The sequence below is a fragment of the Terrapene carolina genome, unplaced genomic scaffold (assembly GCF_002925995.2).
Source record: "Terrapene carolina triunguis isolate 2854851 unplaced genomic scaffold, T_m_triunguis-2.0 Scaffold210, whole genome shotgun sequence".
Taxonomy (NCBI): Eukaryota; Metazoa; Chordata; order Testudines; family Emydidae; genus Terrapene; species Terrapene triunguis.
In genome coordinates this window covers 11,958,384-11,985,633 of record NW_020664561.1, presented here as the reverse complement: position 1 = coordinate 11,985,633, position 27,250 = coordinate 11,958,384, and the positions used below count along the sequence as shown (strand labels likewise).

At 45.4% G+C, this 27,250-nt stretch overlaps 1 protein-coding gene across 1 annotated transcript in view; it reads right to left on the bottom strand.

The window, feature by feature from the left end:
* The window catches only part of LOC112105876 (axonemal dynein light chain domain-containing protein 1), a 65,387-nt gene that overhangs the window by 7,482 nt on the left and 30,655 nt on the right, over window positions 1-27,250 (bottom strand). Inside the window, exons 12-20 of the mRNA XM_026655667.1 lie at window positions 26,620-26,740; window positions 24,112-24,213; window positions 23,309-23,475; window positions 14,602-14,677; window positions 14,115-14,349; window positions 11,959-12,172; window positions 9,328-9,421; window positions 3,561-3,769; window positions 1,703-1,799 (exon numbers count right to left, since the gene is read on the bottom strand). Of these exons, the coding sequence (XP_026511452.1) occupies window positions 1,703-1,799; window positions 3,561-3,769; window positions 9,328-9,421; window positions 11,959-12,172; window positions 14,115-14,349; window positions 14,602-14,677; window positions 23,309-23,475; window positions 24,112-24,213; window positions 26,620-26,740 (1,315 nt within the window). The remainder of the gene's footprint in view (window positions 1-1,702; window positions 1,800-3,560; window positions 3,770-9,327; window positions 9,422-11,958; window positions 12,173-14,114; window positions 14,350-14,601; window positions 14,678-23,308; window positions 23,476-24,111; window positions 24,214-26,619; window positions 26,741-27,250) is intronic.

Below are 27,250 nucleotides of genomic sequence, written 5' to 3'. Positions count from 1 at the left end.
TCCTCCTACCAAGGAAAAGAAACATACACTCCTCCTAAGCCTTCAAGCATGGAGCCTTTCATGGGCTAATCACCTATTCCATACAATATATTTAACAAGCTCCCAATTGGTTTGGCCCAACAGTGTAGTGACAGCGCATTGCCCTGAAAGCTCGGGGCAGGGATCAGAGTTCAGGCCCCAAGTTTGTTTGTTTTTACCCCATAAGCCAGCACAGACCAGAAGTGCTGGGGAGGAGCATTCTCAACCCCTGCAGGAAGCATTTCCTCACACCACTCTGGGACAACCCCATTTGTTTGATGCTTAGAACAACGCGAGGCTTCAGAGGGACACATGCTCAGTATTCCTTAATGGTAGATTGGATCAGCCCAACACAAGGTGGCCTTTGAAGGTATTGGGAATTCAAGGAGGGAGGAATGGAGATATGCAGTACTAGAGGGCACCTTCCCTGGCTCCTCTAAGATAAAATCCTGCAGTTAACACGTTATCTGCATAATAGCTTTACATATATATGTAGAGTCAGGAGACATGAGGACTAGATAAGGAAGTCTTGCCCACTGCTGAAGAGGGTACTGTTTCTAGTATATCCACGGGTCTCTCTCCTTAGGCTCAGCAAAACCCTGGATATGACTACCTAGCCCAAGTGCCTGACATGCTTTAAACTAGATTTGAGTCTACTGCAATTCTTATATGGATTAGATCCTACAGAAAAGTCCCAAGGCATGTACGCTGGAACAGTGTAAGGAAGGAATTAAGTCTGAACATGGCCCAGACTTCTCAAAACTGTGCAGCTTTTGAAGTGGTCTCTGGGGTCAGTAGGAAACTGCTGGGAGGAATCCATGAATGGAGGTAGAGTTTGACTGGAGGAAGTGTTGAGGGATTCTCTGGAGCATTGAGAACAGGAGTACTTGTGGCACCTTAGACTAACAAATTTATTTGAGCATAAGCTTTCGTGGGCTACAGCCCACTTCTTCAGATGCATAGAATGGAACATATAGTAAGGAGATTTTATTTATATATATATATATATATACACACACACACACACACAGAACATGAAAAGGTGGAAGTAGCCATATCAACTCTAAGAGGCTAATTAAGATGAGCTATTATCAGCAGGAGGAAAAAAAACATTTGTAGTGATAATCAAGATAGCCCACTTTAGACAGTTGACAAGAGGTGTGAGGATACTTAACATGGGGAAATAGATTCAATCTGTGTAATGACTCAGCCATTCCCAGTCTCTATTCAAGCCTAAGTTAATGGTATCTAGTTTGCATATTAATTCAAGTTCCAACGAGAAACTGCTGAGTCTGTTTTTGAAGCTTTTCTGTTGCAAAATTGCCACCTTTAAGTCTGTTACTGAGTGACCAGAGAGGATACAGACTAACATGGCTGCTACTCTGAAATCTGGAGCATTAGGGTCTCTAACCAGGGTCCGTATCATCCAATCAATTTGATTGTTTTAATTCACTACTGACCATTGGTGAACCATAAAGGCTGAATATATTGCTACAAGAAAGAAATATTTGGTGGTGGTTTGTGGCTTTCTACGCTTGGGTCTAAGATGAAGCAAAAATGTTCTGTCTGTTCAAACTCCTTCCTGACTCCCTTGTGTGTGTTAGCTTTGTGCCAGTTCTTCCTCTTACCCTTTCACAAACAAACCCAGGCTGATCTGGACCATACTGTGGACAGACATTGTTACCTTGATTTTCTCCAGCTCCCGCAGCTCATAATTGTGGTCTGAATCCGATTCAGCTTGTTTCTTCCGAACTATAACATCTACCAACTCTTTGCAGCAGCTGAAGAGACACAGAAAGACACCCACCCTCTAAGCCAGGGGTAGGCAACCTATGGCACACGTGCCGAAGGCGGCACGTGAGCTGATTTTCAGTGGCACTCACAGTACCCGGGTCCTGGCCACCAGTTGGGGGGGGGGACGGACCTCTGCATTTTAATTTAATTTTAAACGAAGCTTCTTAAACATTTTTAAAACCTTATTTACTTTACATACAACAATAGTTTAGTTATATATTATAGACCGAGAAAGAGACCTTCTAAAAACGTTAAGATGTATTACTGGCAAGCAAAACCTTAAATTAGAGTGAATAGATGAAGACCTGGCACACCACTTCTGAAAGGTTGCCGACCCCTGCTCTAAGCAATGCTCTCAAACACCTTTTTCCCCCTTGGTCAGAATTGTGCAGGATCCTGTTGTTGCAACAAGACACACTGTGATCACACATAGCGGGATTTTTAAAGCAGCGCCATGTACAGACAAGGGCAGCCCGTTCCTTTGGGTTTGTTTATTAAGTGATGCATTTGTCAGGTTTTTGATACGCCTTAGAGAAGGGGCTGTGGGAGGATGTAGGCCTATAAGACTGTGCTTAATCTCCCCAGTATTACAGGAGGGCTGCGACATAGTAGCAAACTATTGAGAGAGAGAGAGAGAGAGAGAGAATGTTTAAGTTACTTGACCAGCCAAGTTCTCTCTCTGATATTACTCCCAACAGTTCCATTTGAATTAAGAGCTTCCTCCCTCACAGACCAGCTTCTCCTTGGCCCAGTAGTGAAGTCATGTAAAGGCCCTAGAGGCATTTCTTGCCAACCTGTCATATCAGCTATACCCTTTAGGGCACCACTTCCTTCAGCTTCCATAGAGTGGGAGAGAAGCAGCTCCCTCCAGGATCTTGGAGAGAGCCTTAGAAGGAGCCCACTTTGAAACCCACCCCCCAGCATGGGTATTAGCAGGAGATGGCCAGGCAGACTCAAACTGGGAGCCTGTCCCAGCAGAGGAGGAGCAGCAGCATATGAATCTGTCTGTCTTCATGCCATGTTCTGTCTCTCTCCCCTCACCCTTTTCTTGGGTGTCTCTTTCCTCCTTTTCACCCTTCTTCTCATTTCTCCACTCAGTCACTGAGCCAGCCAGCAAGTCTCTCCAAACAAGTCCCCGTCCCCTTGGTCACTCTCTTTCACCCTTCTTCCAGTATTCCTCTCTCCCTTGTCTCCTGTCCAATTTGTCCCTTTCCCAGGTTCCATCTCCTTCTGGAGCTGAATGGGGACTGTTACCACACAGCATTACTGGCACCACAGACAGTGGAATCCCAGAGGATTGGGCTCTTGTCTGTTTTCCTTTATAAAACATGCACCACATTAGAGCACGATTCTGTAGATGCCAACATTATAGCCAGGGGACCCACTGCTTGCTTTATAAACTCAAAGTCCTTCAGGATTCCCCAATCATTTTCCTCAGCATGACGTTTACCACGTGAATCTCTGATATGTCTAAGAGATCTGAACAATGCTCATAGCCAGCCAAGCCCTCAGTGATTACATAGCTGTGGGTGCTGAACAACACAAGTCGTTCCAGCTAATGTTATCATTAATTTATACTTGAAATGTTTCCTTCTGAGTGCCACACAGCATTAAAGTTGCATTTTTATGATCCCACCCATTTTTGGGGAGATCATACCTCTCTTCAGAGGGCTTTCCCATCACACTAAGGATTTTTTTCTAATGGGAAAATCCTATAGGCAGGTGAGGTCCCAAGGCTTTATTAATACCTCATTACGTAGCTGGAGAATCTGCTCAGTTTGGGAACCAGGTTCATAGCTTCTTCCTCTAGTTTATAGCCCCTTAGCCTCTTGAGCTCTTGATCCTTAGCAGCTTCTGACTCATTCTCTAGGAGACCCTTATTGGAGGAGTGGTCAGGTACCATCAAAGTCAGCAAATTCACTATCCACATGGTCAGGGCTTTGTGGAGATCAATCATCTGCATAGAAGTTCAAACTAAAGGATTAAACTGTATCAAGAATCCGGAATGGTAAGAGGGTGTCTGATTTGCAAAGTACTCTGACTTTAGTGGCAAAGTTCAGATGTGCGGGTAAATATACTGACACTCACTACACTTGTAAACTGCCCCTCTAAGATAGTTTTCATCCCATGTTAACATCTTTTCTATCAATCAGCCACACAGCAGTATGACACTTCCAGGAACCAGGAGTATCCCACAACTCTATGAGGGCACTGATGTGGCATTTCAAAATTAACTTTGTGGCAGCTGCCAAACAGGATTCTAGGGTGAATCCAAGATCCAACAGGACCAAGCAGCTATCTGAGCTGGAAATGGGAAAGTCACTCTGGAGGAGACACCAGATGAGACTGGAGATCAAGAAAAGATAGCTGCAATCAGGAGCTTATTTCCAAAGGATTCTGGGGAGACTGGAGCTAAGGTTTTCACACCCTTCACCCTGTTATTTTCTCATTTATTTTCTCTAGGAACTATTTCTCATAGTGGAAGGATACATTACAGAAAACTCCATATACACCTCTACCCCGATATAACGCGACCCGATATAACGCGGTAAAGCAGCGCTCCGGGGGGGCGGGGCTGTGCACTCTGGCGGATCAAAGCAAGTTTGATATAACGTGGTTTCACCTATAACGCGGTAAGATTTTTTGGCTTCCGAGGACAGCGTTATATCGGGGTAGAGGTGTATTTAAACAGGGAATGTAAAATTAAATGATCCATACTCTTGATACAGCAATAAGCCACTGCAGGGAGGGCAGTGGTAGGCTACTGGGACACTTCTCCAGTGGCTGAAACACACACATGCATACTCTTCCCTGCCTTACTTCTATAATAATCCATACAGTATGGGGTCCCAAAGATTTTCAAAGCATAGGCCACATCTTCATAGAGAGATTGTCTCATGGACCAGCTTTGTTATTGTAGCCCACTGTTGTATGTTACAGGTCCCCGCCTGTGCCAAAGCGCAGAGGACAGGTGTATGTTACAGCCTGCTACTGCCTGGCCCTTTAGCTCAAGTTGAAGCAGCTTATGCTTTTAGCTCTGGAGGTCTCAGATTCAATCCCTGCTGAGTCAGCTGTCATGATAAACTTCCTTCCCTGTGCAAATAAAATAACATCCCTGTGCCAGCTACAGCAATTGCCTACACTGAATAGCATTTAATGTTGGTTTAACTATCTTTGAGCGCAGTTTAACACATGGAAACAAAGCCAATGAGACAGCCAGTTAAGTCCAAAGCAGACTGCAAAGGGATTTCACAAAACTGGGTGACTGGGCAACAAAATGGCAGATGAAATTCAATGTTGATAAATGCAAAGTAATGCACATTGGAAAATATAATCCCAAATATACATATAAAATGATGGGATGTAAATTAGCTGTTACCACTCAAGAAAGAGATCTTGGAGTCATTGTGGATAGTTCTCTGAAAACATCCGCTCAGTGGGCAGTGGCAGTCAAAAAAGCGAACAGAATGTTAGGAACCATTAGGAAAGGGATAGATAATATGACAGAAAATATCGTAATGCCACTGTATAAATCCATGGTACACCCACATCTTGAATACCCCATGCAGTTCTGGTCATCGCAACTCAAAAAAGATACATTAGAATTGGAAAAAGTATAGAAAAGGACCACTAAAATAATTAAGGGTATGGAACAGCTTCCATATGAGGAAAGATTAAAAAGACTGGGACTGTTCATCTTAGAAAAGAGACGATATGATAGTGGTATAAAATCATGAATGGTGTGGAGAAAGTGAGTAAGGAAGTGTTATTTACTCCTTCACATAACACAAGAACTTAGAGTCACCCAATGAAATTTATAGGCGGCAGGTTTAACACAAATATAAGGAAGTATTTCTTCACACAAAGCAGAGTCAGTCTGTGGAACTCTTTGCCGTGGGAACTATAACTGGATTCCAAAAAGAATTAGATGACTTCACAGATGATAAGTCCATCAATGGCTATTAGCCAAGATGGTCAGGGATGGAACCATGCTCTGGGTGTCTCTACCCTCTGACCCCCAGAGGCTGGGAGTGGATTACCCGAGATTGATCACTCAAAGATGGCCTGCTCTGTTCATTCCCTCTGAAGCATCTGGCATTGGCCACTGTCAGTAGATAGGATATTGGGACAAGATGGACCATTGATCTGATCCAATAGGGCCGTTTTTATGTTCCGTTTTATGTGTAAGTAGCCAGCTGTCCATGGACCACTAAAGAATCCTCAGAGTGGAAGTTCAAATATAACAAAGAGAGGGTTGAGTTAACATAAAATTGGAATTGGTGAATGCATATAAAATAAAACGAGTGGGGAGCTGCTCTATAATTCTATACTGGCCCAGCATCCAAATCTTGGTACTTGAGGCTACTAAATGGGACGTCAGGTCCAATTCAGACATCTAGTTGCACTTTTCCTGGACCACTAAGGGCTAGGAGTCCTGAGAAGACCGTATCTTACAACTGGAGCCATTGGAAATACATGCAGTAGAAATTTCATGCTCAGATTAGGGCTTCTCAGTGAAATGTGCTTAAATTTTCAATGGCTGCAAAGAACTATCAGATGCTGCTATGGCAGCTGGGGAACAGCTGGGTGTGTAAGAGACCCCAGCCACACCCACTACACCAGCAGCTGTGAAGAAGGGTGATGCAGGAGCCACTCTGGCAGATCAGTGGCACTTGAGGTTCCCCCTGCAACTGATGGAATCCTCCAGGCTCTTTGTCTGCTGGGTTTAAGGCTGCTTGGTGCCACCAGAGCAGCAGAAAATAGCCCCAGTGGATCAGAGAATCAGGGCCCATGCTTCATTTCTCTGAACCCCTCCGCTAATTCTGCTTCCTCCTTTTCACCAGCCTGAGGAAACAAGGAAGAAAGAAGGCAGAAAAGGAAAGAGAACAAGAAAGATGAGAAATCTTAGCCATAGAAGAAGGATAATAGACTTCCAGAGCCATCCAGCTGCAGATCCCAGGACCCTGGGGTGAGGCCCCCAGCAGCAGGCCTACTGACTGGGCTTGGCCTCTGCCTCATGAAACTCAGTAAGGATGACATTTTAATTATTTCACTGCTTGCCATTTTAGCAGAAACGTCCAGCTAGTACATTTTACCCAGCGTGGTTAGATTCACTTGAAGGAGTACTCTACAGGTAGGGAAGGTTGAAAGTTTTAAAGATGCAAATAACTGAATGCTGTATCTAGTATCTGATTGTTTTGTGGTGTCAACTCAGGAATCTGGGAGAGAGGGCAAGAAAGAAGCTCCAGGACACTGGAAGATTTCTGGAGAGAGAGAGAAGGGGGTGGGAAGATCTGACAGGTCTCATGGAGTGAATGAAAATTCTCGAGGTGGTGTGTGGGTGGGATTTAATATAAAGACTGGGTTAAATACCCATTTTGCCTAAAGCTACCCAATATAGTTATTAATACATGTACTAAACCACTTTGTTAGCCAACACATATAATTATACGGCCACACACCATATTAATAAGTATTATGCGCACTGTATTAATATTATATACATTATATCAAATAGGAATGTTGGGTAGTTATGCTAACTAACTTGTATTCTGTTCACTTATGTCAAGATATATATGTGATATTACACCCCATATTCTTTATGGAAATATAATTATGATATGAATATAGTATAACTAAGATATACTTTATGCAAGATGGCTCATGTAAGGTATCATTGGAAAGGTTATGATTTACTGAGTGTGTTTATCCAATTTGTATGCATGTATCATTTTTGTATCTGAAGCTGGGAATATTGACCATGTCTCTGTATTTCAAATGTGCTCTGTGGGATGAGGCCAGACAATGTTAGTGGCTGACTGAAGAAATGCACACAAGCACAAGGATCACCCCAGGAACCATGTGCAATAGAAACCTCTCCGAGATAGCTCTACACAATGGGAACTGTTTGACCCAGGTCAGATAGCTCTATACATTGGGAACTGTTTGACCCAAGTCACATCAAAAAAGCTTTCCAGCAAGTGGGGGGAAGATATAAAAGAGGGACAATGACAACATGAGTGGTCCTCACTCTCTACAACAACACACCTGAAGACACCTGAGGAAAAAAGACTGAACTGTGAGAAGTGATGGTCCCAGCCTAAGATCTTTAGCCTGCGTAAGAAAATCTGGGAAAGCCAAGGCAACTGGTGCCTTAAGAATCTGCCAGCCTGTTTATCACTCAGGTTGAGAATTTGTTAATTTGTATCCTACCTATCTAGTGTGTTAAGCTCAGTCTGCGGTGTTTGTTTATTTACTAAAGTAATCTGCTTTGTTCTGTTTGCTATCCCTTTAACCACTTAAAATTCACCTTTTGTAGTTAATAAACTTATTTCTTGTTTATAATAAAATCCAGCTTATGTAATTTCTAACTGGGGGGGGGGGGCAAGAAGTTGTGCACATCTCTCTTCATATTGAGGAAGAGGGCGGATTTTTATGAGCTTGCACTGTGCAGATTTTTCTATACAGTGCAAGACAGTATTATTTTGGGTTTATCTCCCAAAAGGGGTGTGGCACACGAGTGCTGGGGGAGTCCTCTCACACAGAGCTAACTTCAGCCTGTGACTACAGCGGGGAGTGGCCCTACCTGTGTGTGTGTGTGTGTGTGTGTGCTGCAAGAGGCCGGAGAGCCTAATTCAGCAAAGCATGGAGAGGGAACCCTGGCTGGTTGAGCAAGAGAGGCTCAGTGAAATCCCAGTAAAACAGGTGGCACCCCAGAAGGGGGATCCAACCTGTCACAATATATATCTGACAATACTCTGCAAACGAAAGGTAGCTTTTGGTATTCACAAATATGAAACCTATCAAAGATACATGAATGGTGTGTCCCTGTACAGGTTGGGTTGTGCCTTCAAGGCCCCTAGCACTTGGAATGTGCTTTCCAAAACAAAAGATAGGGAAGGAACAGGTTGACAGAGGAAAACAAGGTAAAAAGGTGATTGGTGGATTTTAGTCTTGGGTGACATATAAAATGCTTTTAGCCTGTAAACAACCATACTATAAATAAGGCTAATTTGAATGCATACTTTGATGCACACCTTCTGTGTAAGGTGAACTGCATCATGAACTGAAAGCATTGTCAAGCAATTGGCTATACTTTAGACAATGAACTTGTTAACATTGTCATGTACTTTGAAATAATCTGATTTTTTTTTAAATCAGAGATTTCAAAAACTCTTTGCAGAAGCCATTGGGGAAAATCTATAAAATGTGGCAAAATTTTTCATAAATTTCCAATGGTCCTGCTTAAAGTCTAGTTTATGTCACTCTACTGGGTCCTCTCTGACTCAATAAGCAACAGCACTGAAGAACTCTGAAAGGATCCCTGCCAAGCCTTCTTTTGCCAGAAAGATAGAAACCATAGTGCTGAGCTTCAAAGGGAGAGGAAGAGGTAAAGGCACAGGGAGCTTCCTCTGGATTCTACCCTAAACAATAATAAATATACAAAAATAAAATAAGAGAATGAATGCTAGACAGATGTGCTCCCATCCCAAACCCCCTCAGGCATATACCTACTTCCTGTGTGAGCTGTATGTTGTCCTTCTCAGCCCCAGAAGTTGTGGTCAAGATCCATTGTTGAATCATCTTAAACACATCACCTGAAACGACCCTGAAGAAAAACAAACCCAAAAACCAAAGTGACCTATAGTGCATCAGATCTGACTCAGAGGCTCTCATGGCTCATACAGAAATCTAGCTTCCCAACTCAACTCTTTATCTGGATCAGCAAGATTCTCTCCTATCTTTCCTGCATACATGTTTCCAGCACAGATCACACATGCCACAGGAGTTGAAGTAGGTATGTATTCTTCTTATACCAAGAGTCTTCTGGCTCAGCTAACTTTCTGTTGTTGTTATGTTTTTACTTTAACCCACTTCCCAGGAAAAGAGGGTAAATTTGATGCACTTGCAGCATGCAGGTGCTAAAACAGTTTGGCTTTGTCTTCTAATTGATTTTAGTGCTGATGAAGGAGGTTGGGGAGCCCACGGGTGAAACCCATGAGTCGTTTTCAGGGTGTAGTCAAAACAGAGAGCTTGTATCATGGACCCTAACTGCAGGAGAGTGGAACTAGGAGCTAAGGAGCAGTCATCATAAAGATAATTCCCAGACAACAACAAGAATTAAGGAAAATGGAAATCTGGGGGGAAAGAGAGCTTAGGTTAACAAAAAATCAGTCAAATAACTGACAAAAATTATATTCATCTCTTGTATGAGGTAGTCAAACTGGGCATGAGAGCTTCCAATAATGGGAATTCTGATTGTCTGAAGTCACAAGTTCTATGTAAATGTGATTGACTTACAGTGGAAACAAAAGTTGTATATTGATTTGCTTCCTTGTGATGGATAAAGAAGGCTAAAATGTGTTTTAAAAGTAGGAGAGAGGTTCCTATTGGATTTTTACATTAGAAATTCAGTCCAGCTTGTACTTCCTGAGAGGCTCTATGGATTACTGACAAATAACAGCATTATGACAAGAGAGTATCTTGAGCAACTGGTTTTCAGTCAGAATATTCAAACTCTGGTTTTATTTATGTTTAACATGTATTTAATTCAAATGCCTGACAAACGGTTGTCATGAAAGATTTGTCATTGCCTCTCTACTAGTTAAAGACTGAGAAAGCTCCCAGTCTACTTTTGTGGTCCTCCCAGAAAAACTCTAGCAAAAACAACGAGGAGTCTGGTGGCACCTTAAAGACTAACAGATGGTTATTTGGGCATAAGCTTTCGTGGGTAAAAAACCCACTTCTTCAGATGCATGTTTGAAGAAATGGGTTTTTTACCCACGAAAGCTTATGCCCAAATAAATCTGTTAGCCTTAAAGGTGCCACCAGTCTGCTTGTTGTTTTTGTGGAAACAGACTAACAGGGCTACCCCTCTGATTCTAGCAAAAACAGAGATGATAAGCCTTGAGTGCTGCTGATATTGCTTGGATAAAAAACCCAAACAGAAACCCATTGTTCCCTTTGAAGACAGATTTAATGGCCACTCACTTGATGGTGAGTGAGTGAACAATGTGTATAGCCATGACCATCAAGCTGTGAATAGCTGTGAAGTAGCATTGTATTCAGCTTATGCACATAGGGTTTGAAGAGTGAGGGATTGTATATATTTGGTAGGGGGGAGAAGTGGGGAGAGGGGTTAAATTGTCTATGGTTAGTCTACTACATACTGTATAAAAGATTTGGGGATTTTTGTAAATGCCATAGCTGTTGGTGAGTTTCTCAGTTGTAAATAGCCTGTTATATAATGTACACATATTCTGCAGCTAATTCATTCCTTATGTAACTTTTTCAGTCAATAGAGTTACACCATAGATGAAGTTCACCTCAGAAATCCAATTGTAAATGAATAAAATATTTTACTACTTTTCTTCAAATTGATAAAATAATAAAATATCGCTATCCGTTAACATGCACAAAATTACACAAAAGGACTCTTCATAAATATAACCAGCCCTCAGCCAACCCCTTCTCATCAGTCTAAGAAGAGAGAAAAGATGGCTTTTGCAGAGTGCCCAGAAGGTAAAGAAATCAGAGAGTGCCACTATTTGCTATACATGATGTTTTAGTGTTCTGTCTGAATTAATACAAATACTAGAGAAAAAGCATGATTTGTGTATGAACTTTGTACAAATTGAAGCTTCATCACATGCTAGAATTATCACTGGTGTCAAACTGACCAATCTGAAGCCTAAATTCCTTTTTCACCATCTAACAGGTAAAGCATGAGCAGCAAGATTCTTCACACTGCCCCATCAATGTGCTTCATCCCTCACCTGGAGGGACCACTTCCAAGGGGGAGAGGAGAGGTCAGGCTTTGAGGTCCATTTGGTCTTTGGCTTCTAACTCCAAGATTGCCAAGGAAGTGTCAGCTGTGATGGGGACACGTGTACTAGGAACTGTGCACAACTCATTTCACAGGTATTACCAAACAGCCATCAGATGGGAATGACTTTTAATCACTGCCCATCTGAACCAAATTTCAGCCAATGGCCTAGAGGTGAAAGGCTCTGTAGCCCATTACCAATCTCCTGTTCCAGACAGTGTCCACCACACGAGAACATTTATCCAAGCATGTGAGAAGAGCAAATTGTATCAGGACAGCCCCAGAGAAGAATGAACAATACTGGCAAGGACCTATCTTACGAGACATGAGGCTTTCTATTTCTCCGATCCTCATGAGACTGGCCGGAACCTATAATTGTCATCAGTGCAGCCACCTGGGTCAGCCAATCAGGAATCACTCGAAACAATTTCAGCCAGTCAGAGTCATGCATGCCAGATCCTCGCTTGTTGGTTAGCATCTTGAACGTCCAATCTTCCATACTGCTCACTAAACCTGTCAAAATCCTGGTTACCCCTGGGGGGGAAAAGAGGAAACTTTATCTGTATTCCTTCAGTCAGTGAAAAGTGATCTTCAGAATCCAGCGGTTCAAAATTCAATGATAAGAGAAATGACTACACTATGCATGAACTTAGCAGGCTTGAATTAAAGATTAATTGTTTAGTAAGGACCTAATTCAAAACCCACTAAGTCAATGGGTGTCTTTCTGTTTATTTCAAGGAGCTATGGTTCAGACCATAAATTTCCTACATAGCTCAATCAGTTTCAGATTCCTAGCTCTAATCAATGGCCAACATCACAAGAATCAGCAGCCTTGTATTCATTCAAAAACACTGGATCAAGACAGACCAAAAAGGATCTGTCATTCCTATGCATAGAGCCTTTCACAGTATGGTTTTATTTATTTATTTATTTATTTGCCAAGAATGCCTCATACATAAAAGCACAAAACTTTCAACACAAGCACCCAACTTCTGCCTGGTAAATGTGCATGTGTATGTGCAAATTATAAAGGTGTGTGTAAAATGGGAAACTGCCTGTGCAAAGGTGTGATTACCTGCTCATTTACCCATTTTGCACATGCAAATGTGTATTCTCTGTCTGCTGAGCTGCATGAAACTATACACATTCTCATTATCCACATAAAGTGTTTAAGCTCTCTTTGAATCCTACTAAAGGTGCTGGCTTCGGTGATGTCTTGCGACAAAGAGTTCCACAGATTGTGCATTAAGGGGAAAAAAGGATTTCCTTTTTCAAATTTGTTGCCTTTCAGATTCACTGATTGTCCCCTTGTTTTTTATTAGAAGAAAGGGTAAACAGGAGCACCAGACTTACCTTTATTCTGTATATCTCTGTAAGGTCCCCTCTTATCTAAACTAAATGGTCCGGTCGTATCAATCTCTCCTCACACAGAAGTCTCTCCAGGCCTCTACTCTTTGTCACCCAATACTGACCCCCTTCTATTCTGATACATAGTTTTGTGGAGAGGGTGATCAGAGCTTAGCACAGTATTCAGATGATTGAATGCTATTTCTTTATGTTACGGCATTATGTTTTCAATATCACTAGCCTGTTCCTTATAACTACTTAACATTTTGTTTGTTTCTACCACTGCTGCACACTGAACACTGGTTTTATTCAGCTGTTCACATTGATACCTCTGGTCTCTTTCCCGAGTGGTTACATTAGTTTAGAACCCAGCAATAGTTCTCAAATGACTTTTTCCAATGTGTATTACCTTACATTTGTCAACACTGGATTTCCTCTGCCATGGTGCTACCCAATCCCCTCATTACGTTAGGACGCCCTTTAGATTTCACTGATTTAAATTATTTTGTGTCATCTGCTGATTTTGCCAGCACACTGCTCACCCCTTTCTTCAGATCATTAATAAATATCTTACACAATACTGTAGCTAGTACAGAATCCTGTGGAAACCCATTGTTAACCTTTTGCCATACTGAAAACTGACCATTTAGCCCCACTTTTTCCCCCTATGTCTCTTACCAGTTTCTATGATTATTAAGAGCTTGTCTACACCGGACATTTGTTTGCGCAAGCCAGGGTGTGAATTTACAGTGCACTAACTTGCCATACAGTAATATCCCATACGGACACTACTACCATGCACTAGAAGTTTCGCAGTGCACTTTGATGTACTCCCATTTCAAACAGCAGTATGTCAAAGCACATTGCAGAACTTGCAGAGCGCTGTACCAGGGTCAGCTTGGTGACTTTAGTGCATGGCAGGCTAATGCACTGTAGAATCACACTCTGGCTTCCCACACAGTAACATCCGGTGCAAACAAGACCTTATTTTCTTTAGTAGCCTTTTGTGAGGGACTTTGTCAAAGGCTTTTTAAAGTCCAAATAAATTATATCAGCTAGTTCTCTTTTAGTCACTTGTTCATTGACACACTGAAGGAAAAATTGAATGACAAGATGGGTAATTTCTTACCATTCTCCCCATTTATTCTTACGCTGTACTGCTGGCAGAGCTCATTTGCACGTTCATTTATTTCTTCCATGGCCCTGAGCTCTGGAGGCAACACCCCATTAATGTCCTTGTGACGACTAAGCACTGTTTGTCCCAGCTCTGTCCAGCGTTTCTGCAGGTTGGCAGCAGTCTTGAGGGTCTCCTTCTTCATTAGTAGAACTTCACCTCCATATTGCTCCAGGTCCTCATTCAACATCTGAAAAGAAAGTAATGAACATGTCATCCCAGAAAAAGCTCTCAGCTGCCTGGGTCATCCCCAGATGTGCAACAGAAAGGTGATGGATACCCTTTTGGCCCAAGATGAAAAAGTGCAAACTAAGCAACTATATAACAAACTTGGAGCCTTGCTTTATTTCTATCCTTCTTAGCATTTGTAGAGCTAAATATTAATTATTTGTTAGCAGCTTAGTTTGTAGGCTAGGGGAATATGCTCGTCAGAAAGTCTTACATTTTCCAAGTTCTTGAAGTCCTGTAGGATTTCCTCCAATACCTCTCCCTTCGTATTAGAGAAGCTTGCTTTCCCGCTAGAGGGACAAGGAGGGAAATTGAGAAGGGATGAGATACAAGATAAACATTACTCCTGAATGAGCAAAAGTAAACTTATAATGTGTGCACGTGCTGCTACATGCTATATCCTGTACTTGAAACAGAGGCCTTTTTGCTAAGGGAAGGGTCTTTAGGGCTTCCTCCCCACCACTGACTCACACTCCCTCCCCTAGAATCACAAAAGTGTTTGGAGTCCCTTGTAGGAAAAAAGATTGCTTCAAGCACAGAAGGAATGGAAGGCAAACAAGTACTGGATGTTTAGTCCTCAGTAAGGCTGTGAATGAAACTGACAAAATGCTGTTCTTCACTAATAGGGCTGGTCCACACTGGGGCGGGGGATCGATATAGGAAACGCAACTTCAGCTACAAGAATAGCGTAGCTGAAGTCGACGTTTCCTAGATCGAACTAAAAGTACCTACTTCGGGTCCACGCGGCGCAGGCAGGCTCCCCCGTCGACAGCGCTTCCTCCTCTCGGCGAGCAGGAGTTCCGCAGTCGACGGGGGAGCGCTTCTGGGATCGATCTATCGCGTCCAGATGAGACGCGATAAATCGATCCCAGAAGATCGATCTCTACCCGCCGAATTAGGCGGGTAGTGTGGACCAGCCCATACTGTAATCATCCTGGAAAAAATCTTCTTAAAATAATATTTTTATTCCTATTTTACTTTTTAAATGTGTAGCTCAACAAGTAAGTAGAATGAGGATGATAACCAAGTTAATGTTACTATGAGAACCTTACATTTTGCATCTTCTGACTTTTAGTGTCTCATTTTGTAACCTTGTTCTATTAAAATAAATTTTGGTATTTCACTTATTTGCATTTAAGTATAAAAATTATCAACAAACAACAAACAAGAGCACTGTCAGACCAGTCAGAGAGTAACCTTTCAGAAAGAAAACTCTGGATATAAAGTCAGAGGGTGGAATCCTCGGTCCATTTGAAGTCAATGGAAAAACTCCCAGTGCCTTCAATGAGGTCAGGTTTTCCACCCGAGGTGTGGGAGGCTACTGGATAAACACAGTAGAACCTCAGAGTTACGAACACCAGAGTTACAAACTAATCAGTCAACCACAGACCTCGTTTGGAAGCAGAAGTTCGCAATCAAGCAGCAGTAGAGACCCCCCCCCCCCCCCAAAAAAAAGGAAATACAGTACAGTACTGTGTTAAACATAAACTACTAAAAAAAAGGAAAAGCAGCATTTTTATTTTGCACAGTAAAGTTTCAAAGCTGTATTAAATCAATGTTTAGTTGTAAACATTTGAAAGAACAACTATGATGTTTTGTTTAGAGTTACAGACATTTCAGAATTACAAACAACCTCTATTCCTGAGGTGTTCATAACTCGGAGGTTTACTGTGGTAGGAAGTTTTCTACAATCTGGAATCATAGACAGAAATGGATTTCAGGATTCAATACCTAGGATCTGTTTAAAAAACAAGCCACGGTTATTATTTGAGGACATTGTAGTAAAAGTGTTTAGTTGTTTTATATTGTTTTCTCTCTACTTTCCCTCTTAAGAAAGACTGTATTGTCCCTAACATTGCCACTGAAGAAGTATTGTTTTGGAGCTTGTCTACACTGTCAAGTTTTTTCGATGAAACTAATGTCGACAAGGAAAAATCGACAAAAGCAAAGTTGCCAAAGCGTGTCTACATTTGCTCCCACTGTCAACAGATTGTGTCCACATTTGGGGCATCTTTGTCGACAGCGAGAGCAATGGACTGTGGGTATGTATCCCACAGTGCCTGGCGACACCATCCATCGCTATGTGTTGTGGGAATGTGGAAATGGAGCACGGCGCATCCTGGGATGTGCAAAATGTACTGTCATGCACTGCTTTGTGTCCCACCCTTTCAAAGGTTTCTGGCTTCCTTTCGCACCCTTTTTCCAACTGTCATTCTTTTATAGTGTGCACCAGCATCTGCAGTGAGAGAGGATGGATCCCGCACTTCTCTCCTATGTACTGTTAGCTGTCGTGAGGACATCGCGCATGGCAGCACAGTTACTCTCAGAGTTACTTGCAAAGTTAGCAGAGGATGAATCACAGGCCTCCGAGTGTGATATGGACAGCAGCAACTTATCTGTGCTTTGTGCATTCACAGAGCAGCTGCATATGGTAGAACCATCGCTTTTGGGCTAGGGAAACAAGCACTGATTGGTGGGATGACATTGTCATGCAGATGTGGGATGACTACCAGTGGGTACAGAACTTTAGGCTGTGTAAAGCAACCTTCATGGAGCTATGTGCTGAGCTGTCCCTCGAACTGCGGCGCAAGGACACCAGATTGAGAGCTGCCCTTTCGGTAGAGAAGCGTGTTGCGATCGCTGTGTGGAAGCTGGCGAATCCAGACTGCTACTGGTTGCAAATCAGTTTGGAGTAGGAAAGTCCACTGTTGGGGCTGTATTACTCCAAGTGTGCAGGACAATAAATCGCATCCTGCTGTATAGGACCATGACTCTGGGAAATGTGCATGAAATAGTGGATGGTTTTGCAGAGATGGGTTCCCTAACTGTGGCGGAGTGATTGATGGCACACACATTCCAATTTTAGTGCCAGACCACCTTGCCTCTGAATACATCAATAGGAAGGGATACTTCTCCATGGTGTTGCAGGCGCTTGTGGATCACCAGGGGCATTTCATGGACATCAATGCAGGCTGGTCTGGAAAGGTGCATGATGCATGCATCTTCAGGAACAGTGGCCTGTACAGAAAGCTGCAGGCAGGGACTTTCTTTCCAGACCACAAGTTCACAGTGGGGGATGTGGAAATGCCCATAGTAATCCTGGGAGACCCGGCTTACACCTTATAGCCCTGGCTCATGAAACCTTATACAGGGTACCTGGACAGCAGCAAGGAGCGTTTTAACAACAGGCTGAGCAGGTGCCACATGATAGTCGAATGAGCATTTGGCCGTTTGAAAGCTCGCTGGAGGTGTCTCAATGGCAGGCTAGACCTTACCGAGGATAATATTCCCATGGTCAGTAGCGTAGCTAGCGGGGTGCAGGGGAAGCAGCCGCTTCCCCTCAGCACATTTTCCAAAGGCGGCACCTGCCGCCGGCACGGCCGGAGGAGCCATGGGGGGGGGGCACGGCCAGAGGAGCAAGGGGGCCGGCTCCTCGGCCATCGCACCCCACGCTCAGCGCGGCCCCAACTTCGCCGCAGCCACCTCCTGCCTGCGGTGGCTCAGGGCTGGGCGGCCAAGCGCTCTCTGCCCCTTGCTAATGCGGCAGCAGCAGCATCTCCCGGCAGCGGCTCACGGCCCCCGCATCCCATCGCAGCAGGCGGGGGGAGGCGAAACGGCCCCTGCGCCTTTAAGGCCGCCTGGCTGGCGAGCCCCGCGTGGAGCGCACCGAGCGCCGGGAGCGGGCTGGCGTTTACCCCAGATAGCGACGGGATGGTCAGGGCCCAGCCCGGCCCAGCCCAGCAGCGCCATGGAGCGAGGCTCAGCCAGCGACTCATGAGCCGGAGCCGGGATCCGCCCGCGGCGCGGGGCGGGGATCGGCCAGGGACAGGCTCTGGCGCGGCGCAGGAGCCTGGGGCGGGGGGGGACGGACTTCGCGGGTGGGGCCGGGCAGCGCACCCCGGCGGGGACACCTGCAGAGCGGGCTGGGCAGGAGAGATTCTCCCGGGACCGCAGAGGGACGGGGGTATCCGCACCACTGGGAAGCCCACAGGAGTCCTGAGCCGGGCCCCGGGGTTAATCTGGGGGGGAAACGGGAGGAGCCAAGGGGGGCATGGCCAGAGGAGGAGCCAAGGGGGCATGACCAGAGAAGGAGCCAAGGGGGGGGCGCCTTTTTTATGTTTGCTCCCCCTACACTCAGAACCTGGCTACGCCACTGCCCATGGTCATAGCCGCGTGCTGCACTATGGATAATCTGTGTGACTCTAAGGGTGAAAAGTTTGCTCAGGTGTGGAGCACTGAGGCAGAGCGCTTGGCTGCACAGTTTGAATAGCCAGATGCTAGGGCTGTCAGAGGAGCCCAGAGGGCTGCTATGAACATCAGAGAGGCTTTGAGGAACCGCTTTGACAATGAGGGGCAGTAATACATGTCTGCTTTGGAGTTGCTTCCCAGGTGCATCCATGTACAATTTTGGGGCCCAAGATCTATGCAACACAATGTTTTACAAGCCTGTTCCCGAGAGTGAATTGAATGCTATACGCTTTTGTAGAACACAGAGTAAAAACGCTGTACCATTACATACCTTAGCCTTTATTTATTGTTAAAAAGGGTAAAACCTCACAACTGTGTGTAGCTCCAGCTATCATTGTGCAAGCTGTGAGAAGGGGTGGAGTGATGGGGAAACTCAGGAGTGCAGTGAAGTGAAAAGGAATGTGTGGGCATAGAGGGGTGTGGGATTGGCAAAGAATTCTGCATCTGCATGTGCTGCAGTGGAGGTCGACCACAGATCTGCTCAGTCTGCAGCTGTATCAAAGACTTGAGCATCTCTGTCTGTTCCTCCATAACTTTTATCATCCGCTCTGTCGCTTGCCTGGCAAAAGCAGCATTCTCTTTTCTGTCCTGCCTTTCAGCTTCCCAGCACTCTTTCCATTCCCTGGTCTGTCTCTCATCGTGCTGCAGCACTTTCCAGAACATGTCTTCTTTTCTACGCCTATGGTTTTTTCTTATCTGCCAAAGCCGGTCCACTAGGGTGCGTGGTGTGTTCTTCAAGGTCTGTGCTGAACAGAAGAGGGATTGTTACATTCCAGCAAATGATTGAAACATTTTAGTAAAAAGGGTATTTTCCTAGTAGAAATCACTTTCTCTCTGAGACTCTAGGCAGGCACACAGCTTCGCAATCACCCCAATCATGGTGAGTGTCGGGAGTGGGGGGAAGGCGGTTGTGCGTACGGACAAAAAGGTCACGGCTTGCAGGGCAGCTTTGCAGGGAACTCATTCTAAAATTATCCCACACTTTTTCACAGGCGGCCAACCTGCTGGCTGACATCTCGCTGTTGCGGGTGACCAGAGAAACCAGGGCACAACTGCTGAATGCTTGTGGCTTTCACCCCGGTCTATATGCAGCTCAGCTATGTGCCGCTTTGGTCCCAGCTCCAGTGATTGCTAAATGGCATGGTATAGTTTCCTACAATGGGGGAACTAACAAGGCTGCCATCCCTTGGAATCTGCGGCAGAGGATTAATAAGTACCTCTTGGAAACTTTCCAGAGCCTCTCTCTGGAGGATTCCCTACAGGTCTCGATGTCCATTGACACCCTGCTTGGCCATGCAGAATAGCTACACAGGGCAATGTCCAGCTCACAGAAAACACTACCCGCCTCCCACTTTTCGATTCCCTACACAAGCCACAGCAACTTACCCAGCGTCTCATCTGCTTCCTGCTCCCCGTTGAGCACTTCTGGAGTGGAGAAAAGTTCCTGGCTGCCTGCCCCACCGGGCGACCCCGTTGGGAGCACCACATCCTTTTCTAGCTTGACTTCTTCATCCAGAATTTCAGCCTGTGAGTTACCCCCTCTTTCTGCTGCCTGCGAAGTATCCACGGGGCAGCCGGGGCTATCGGCGATGGAGGTGGGGTCAGCACCGAGGACAGCATTCAGCTCCTTATAGAAGCGGCAGTGATGGTTCGCCTCCTGCACCTTATGGTATGCCTGCCTCAGCTTCTTTATCTTCGCTCTGCACTGCTGCGTGTCTCGATCATAGCCCTTTTCGCATAAGCCTCGAGAAATTTGCCCATATGTGTCCTGATTCCTACAGGTCACTTGCAGCTGCGACTGAACAGACTTCTCTCCCCATATACTGATCAGATCCAACAACTCATCAGTGGTCCAAGCGGGAGTGCGTTTGGTGCGATAGCCAGCCATGCTCACCTGGGAAGCTCCTCTGGGAAGCCAGCAAGCAGGAAATTAAATCTAAAATTCCCGGGGCTTGCAAGGGGGAGGGGTGAGTTGGCTGCAGGGCAGCGGAGTTCAAACCAGCAGCATGGGAATTGTGGGATACTTTCTGGAGGCCAATAAAATCGAAAAAAACCCTGTGGTGTCTACACTGCATGTTTGTCAACAATAAAGGGAGGGGAAAAGACAAAAGTCTCTCGCAGGGGTGGAAGTTTTTTGTTGCCAAAACTAGGCGTTTTTTTTCCAGAAAAAGTCACACTGCGTACACACTGTACGCTATCACTGTTTTGTCGCCAAAAGCCAGTTTTTGGTGATAAAACTTGCCAGTGTAGACAAGCCCTTCGTGTGTGTTAGTACTTAGGATATAGTATAGTCCTTCCCTTATATAGGATCTACTATTTATTTTTTCCCTTTGTTTGGAGACAATCAACCTTTATCCTTGTCATTATTATTATTCATTACATGCATTGTGGAAGTCCCAGGAGCCCCAGTTATGAACCAGGATCTTACTGTGCTCGGCATTGAAAAAACACAGCACAAATAGATGGTCTAAAAACCTTACAAGCTACACGGCCTCTGAGGCGTTGGATGTTATCTTGAATGCCTGTATTTTAGTAATGTTTCATCTTAGGTGATCATTTCTCCCCATTCGCTTCAAAATCCTCATGGTAACAGACAAATAGATCTCATAATTTACTATGAAATCTTTTGTTTTCTGTTGTTCAGGGGGAAGTAAGATAGAATTATTGCAGAAGGCATGAACAGAAGTCTACATCACCATATTGGAGCTGACAGATTTCAACTGTGGACAAGGTTTTCAAAATAAACAGATGTCAAACCTAACAGAACAATGTAAGGTGTATGCAGCTTGCACCCAGTGAGCCAAATCCTCCAGCTAATAGTGGTCTTGCCTGCAGGGCCGGCTCTAGGTTTTTTGCCGCCCCAAGCAAAAAAAATTTTGGCTGCCCCCCGTCCCAGCCCTGGGCTCCTCGCCGCACCCTCCTGCTGCCCCAGCCCTGGGCTCTCCCCCCCCACCCATACCCCCTGCCACCCCAGCTCTGGGCTCCCTCATTCCTCCCCACCATTGCCCCACACACACACTTCCTGCCGCCCCAGCCCTGGGCTCTCCTCCCCCACCCACACCCCCTGCCGCCCCAGCTCTGGGCTCCCTCATTCCTCCGCACCATTGCCCCCCCACACACACCTCCTGCTGCCCCAGCCCTGGGCTCTCCCCCCCCCTGCACCCTTCTTCCGCTGCAGCCCTGGGTCACTGGTAACTCGCTCCCACGGCAGGTCATTCAGCAGGAATTTTAGATGTGCACAGAACACAGACAGGATTGGTTCCCATATGGTTACAGAACTGCAGTAAAGTGGAACAATTTTCAGCTTGTGAGACTGGAGGATATCTGGATGCATATTATAAGACTGTCCTACATAAATGAGGAAAAGTTGAGGTGCCTTTATTATTCTTTTGTTCCACTCTTTCTTTCTATGGGGAATTTTGCCACTGTCTTCCTTTTAAACAAACAAACAAACAAACAAAAACGCAATGGCTGTTGAAAATAGCAATTCCAGTCCTAATAACCACTGGGAAGCATTTCTTGCTCAATTTTATCCTACTTTTTCTACAGCAAGTTACAGTGGATCAGTATATTTGTTTTGGGAGAAATGAAGTAACAGCTGCCCAAACTGAGCTTGAGCACTCCTGAATTTTGAGGTGTTCAAATCTGGAAGGCAGGTGCTGGGGGGGGGAGGAAGGGGGCTGTGGCTCTGCGGGGGAGCACGGCAGCATGTATGCAGCAGTGTGTCTGGCGCTGCGCGGAGCCAGACACGCTGGTCTGAATGGCATGGTAAGGGGGCTGGGGGGTTGGATGGGGTGGAGGTTCGGGGGGGCAGTCAGGGGCAGGGAGAAGGGGGGTTAGATGGGTCAGCGGTTTGGGGGGGCAGTCAGGGGACAGGCAGCGGTTGAATAGGCATGGGAGTCCCGGGGGTTTGTCAGGGGACAGGTAGGGTGTGGGGTCCTAGGGCGGAAGTTGGGGGGGTCTCAGGAGGGGGCAGTTGGGGACAAGGAGAAGGGAGGCTTAGATGGGGTCCCAAGGGGCAGTTAGGGGCAGGGGTCCCAGGAGGGGGCAATCAGGGGACAAGGAGCAGCGGCGCTTAGATAGGGGGTGGGGTCCTGGGGGGCAGTTAGGGGCAGGGGTCCTGGGAGGGGGTGATCAGGGGACAGGGAGCAGGGGGGGTTGCATGGGTTGGGGTTTCTGTGGGGGGCAGTCAGACGGAGTGGATGGTGGCAGGGTGGGGCTACCCTCCCTCCCTGTGGAGTGTCCTATTTTCTGAATGTTAAAATATGGTATCCCTGCCCTTCCCAGTGCAGCTCTCCATTCACAGCAGGCTGCAGCATGAGGTCTCAGCTTCCTCACTCCCTCCCCCTCTTTCCTGTTGGTAGTGGCCAAGGGAATGCTGGGAAATGTAGTTCTTTCCCTGCTCCAGGGCAGGCTCTATAGGCAGGGAGCTAACCAAGGAACTACAGCTCCCAGGGCCCCCTGTTGGTTCTCAGCTCCCATGCTGGATCCCTGCCGCCCCTGCAAATGGGCTGCCCCAAGCACGTGCTTGCTTTGCTGGTGCCTAGAGCCGTCCCTGCTTGCCTGAGTACGGGCTGCCAGGTTTGGTGCACTGCAATTTTCTGTCACATAAAGGTGGTGGAGGTAGCTAGTGTACCACTGCCCAAATTAAACAATCACTCCTGGACACTCACAAAACATTGTCCTGGAAGTACTGCATCCACTTGGTGAGGCCATTCTGAACCATTCGCAGCTTCTCCCTGCTGGAGTTTTCAGCATGTTCCACTTCAACTCCAATGCGGTCCAACAGCTCCCTGAACTGCTCAGTCATCTCCTGCAAATCGGAAAGGTCTGCTGTGTCCTGTGTGCATCATAAGAAAGAATGGGAGAGCCATAAGGCAAGGGACCTTCCATTTCACTGGGATCAGAACAATGACCACTCAGCTGTCTGAAGAAGTACCCACTTCACAGACTGCTAGCTGGAAAATGTTCTGCAGTTCCACAGCATACACAATGACCTTGGGAGCTGGACATTTCACTAGTGGCATTAGGACTGAGGCACACATGACTCAGCTCAGCACCTGAGTTTTCTATTTGTGCTGAAACATCAGAAGGCAAATGTGCAAGGCCAGCACTGCTGAGGACACAATTACACTAGCATTGATTTGGCTTGGTCTTCTGAGGATGAACAGAGGGAGCGAAGTAGGAAAAGCCATGAAGAGAAGGGAAAACAGAGAGATGAAGAGAGTTGAGGACAGGGCGACGGGAGAGGAGAAAAAGGAACAGCAGGGAGAGGAACAGAGAGAAAGAGAGAGGGGAGATAGAGAACCTATTCAAACCACACTGTTCATTCAAACCTGAGCCAAAACTTTAAAGTTCAAATAGTAACCGGGAAGCATGAAATTCTGCACTGAGACAGATGGACCCTGCACAGACACAAGCTCTCCAAACATAGCCTTCTCCACACCATAGTCATACATCACAAAAAGGACTCTACCTGTGATGCCTGAAGCACTATGAAGTGTCTGATGACTTTGGTCCATGCCTTTTCACTGACATAGAGCTTGCGAGACAACGTGAGCTGGTTTCTTTCGATCACCTGCAAGGAACACAGTTATTTATAGCGGCTTTTTTGGGAGTGGTGAGGAGGTTAGAGAACAACCCGGGAGATAATTGACCCAAGCTCCACTGTGTAAGAAACATACCTTGAAAAGCTGACTTCACACTAGCACTCCCTAAGCTAAAAGAGACTATGGGCAGAGCTGTGACAGGATTTACAGGGCCAGGACAAGTAGTCTTCTGCCTTCCTGTGACCTGTCCCCTACAGTGACCCCATGCCCCCAGAGAGGCAGCTATCTCTTCCAGCCCTGCCTCCTCCACTGCAGGACTCACCCTCTCACCTTGAGTCTGTTTCCCATCAATGTTTTACTGCCCTTGCTTTTCCTTGTCTCTGCTCCCCGCTTGGGGTTACTCCTTCCATTTGGTGCTCCCCTCATATATCTGCCCCATCTCATTTTTCTTTCAAACACCCCACATCTACTTTTGCTGTTGTTCTCAGTCCCTTTCCCTTGGCTCTCTCCAATTCTTTCACTACCTTGTCTCTGCTCCTCACTGTTTTAGCCCCCTGCTCCATTGTTGCCTCTTTTTGCCCTGTCTGGCTTATCAGGTGGCTCAGGATGGCCCAGGGCTGCCCTTCTGCTGTCACAGTGAGCGCTCGTTGTGTCTCCCCAACACCTGCTCCTGGCTGACTCCCCACTGGAGCAGGTGGCACTAGCGTGAACTCCTCCTGCTGCACATATTATTGCTAGGTGCTGTACCCAAACACTGGCAGACTGTCCCTGTCCAAAGTGGTTGGTGAGTACTGACCCACAGCATACCATTTTAACCCTGACTCATGGCATGGGAAAGGGCCAGGAAATACAGACCAGTCTCTTACTGTATTTCCTGGCCCTTTCCCATGCTGTGCAGACCCACTGAGAGGCCCACCTTCCACTACAAACCCAGGCCCTGGACAACTGTCTCCCCTCATCACCAGACACACTACAGCCTTGCTATCTGGAGTGAAAGATCTGAATAGACGTTGCTGTTACAGGCCTCACAGAGTACAGTTTGTAGAACAGAACTCCATAAAAAATGGCTACCTAAGTGCCAATGGCCACCATAGCAAATAAATGAAAAGCATGCGACAACAGCAGAACCAAAGTGTGTGGTAAAGCCACCTACTGTCATTGGTTTGATCCACAACCTAACAATCCAAGTACACTCCTTGAGGAGGAGAGAACTTCCTTACCACACTACCTCGCTTGAGCTTAAACGCCAGCAGGAACCTCCTTAGAATGCCTCACTGTGTGATGGAGGATGGCCAAAGCCCAACATATCCCAGCAAGTAGGGATGGAGATTTAAAGGACTGCTCAGCAACTTTTGGCTTTTATTCCACATGATATGCAAGGTATCCGAGTATTTTATAAGTAACAATGGTGAGCCCATGCTCAATTACATCCCAGCAGATGGCTCCTGTACGTAAAAGCAGCAGTAGAACACTAAAGCCCATGGTTTGAAACTTCGTGGAGCTCTCTGGAAGGCAATAACCTTGGTCAAATAACAATAGATTGTAAATTTGCATTAACCTACTCAAATTCAGGCACAAACCATCAGGATAATGTGCCTTTTAAAGTTAAACTGTAACAGAAACCACATGTGGCATTTATGATAGGTACCAAATATACCAATAAAAATGTCTGTACCATATTTCCAATATTGTATTTTTCTTGGTAAAAATAGTCCTCAAGAGATGAAGTAAGGTACTACTCAGGATGAGCAAGAGTGGAAGAATCTGGCCACTAATAATCTCTTAAAAGGAAAAATATCAAAAGGAAATGTAAAAATATCAAGCCATTTTCAATAATTCTGAACAGATGTACTTTGAAGGACTAGTAATGTTGTCCATGGGAAACTCGGAGAGCCAAAAAAAAAGTGTTCCCACTCTGTTTCTGCAGAACTATTGCTGCCTCATCCTAAGGAAGAACCTGAAAAACTACCAGGCAACTCCAAGAAGTTCTCACAGCAAATGTTAAACTTGAATGGGATAAAATAAGAGATCACAAATGTGGACACAGTAGAAAAAAAAAGTAAAATATAGTCTTGAAATTACAGAAAGAGTCTAGGGAATCTGGGTTGGATAATCTAAACTTTGAGAAAAGTCAAGGAAGCATTTTAGTGACACTATTTCTGAAAATACACAAGCCACTCTCTGATTTCATATGAAATCCTCTAGCACTGAGCCTGAAGATCAGCACCAGAAAAAGCAATATATATCTGTCAGTTTCCACAGTTAAAAGGGCCAAAAAGCAGTAGGCCCCTGGGAAAAGCAGTCTTGGCAGGTCTGGGAGTACAAGATTTCAGTTAAACAAAACCTGCTTTGGAAATCCTGGAGCAGGAGTTTTGGTTACAATGGTTTGTATCCTGCAGTAAGGCAGTGTCCTCCATGATGCTGTCTGTACCTACTTTCATTGCCAGGTCATATGTAGCTGAGCTCCAGATTTCTTTCTCTTGGGTTAACTGGAGCAGCTGGGTCTCAAGCCTCGCTCTTTGTAACTCATACAACTCACGATATTCTTCCACAAGACTGAGAGAAGAAGACAGAAAGACAAGGTGTGGCTGAAGTAATATCTTTTATTGGACCAATTTCTCTTGGTGAGAGAGACAAGCTAAATGCAAGGTGGAACAGATTGTTTAGCATAAGTTTACTTAATTTATTACATTTTAATTGGAGTACCTTTCCCAGACCTGAAGAAGAGCTCTGTGTGGCTCGAAAGCTGGTCTATCTCACCAACAAAAGTTGGTCCAATAAAAGATATTACCTCATCCATCTTGTTTCTCTAATATCCTGGGACTGATATGGCTACAACTACACTGCATAGAAGATGACAGAGGTACACTACTGGAATCCACATCCCCCTCCTCCTAACCTAGTTTTTTATCTTTCTCACAGCTCCCAAACATTTCTCAGATACCTGCTTCAGCCAGATCTCTTTCCTCAATTACCACACTCCACAGGCCTGCCAATCCACAGCTCCTTTCCCTGAATCCCAAATAAGCCCTTTTACTGATATTCTCATTGTGAGTTCCCAACAAG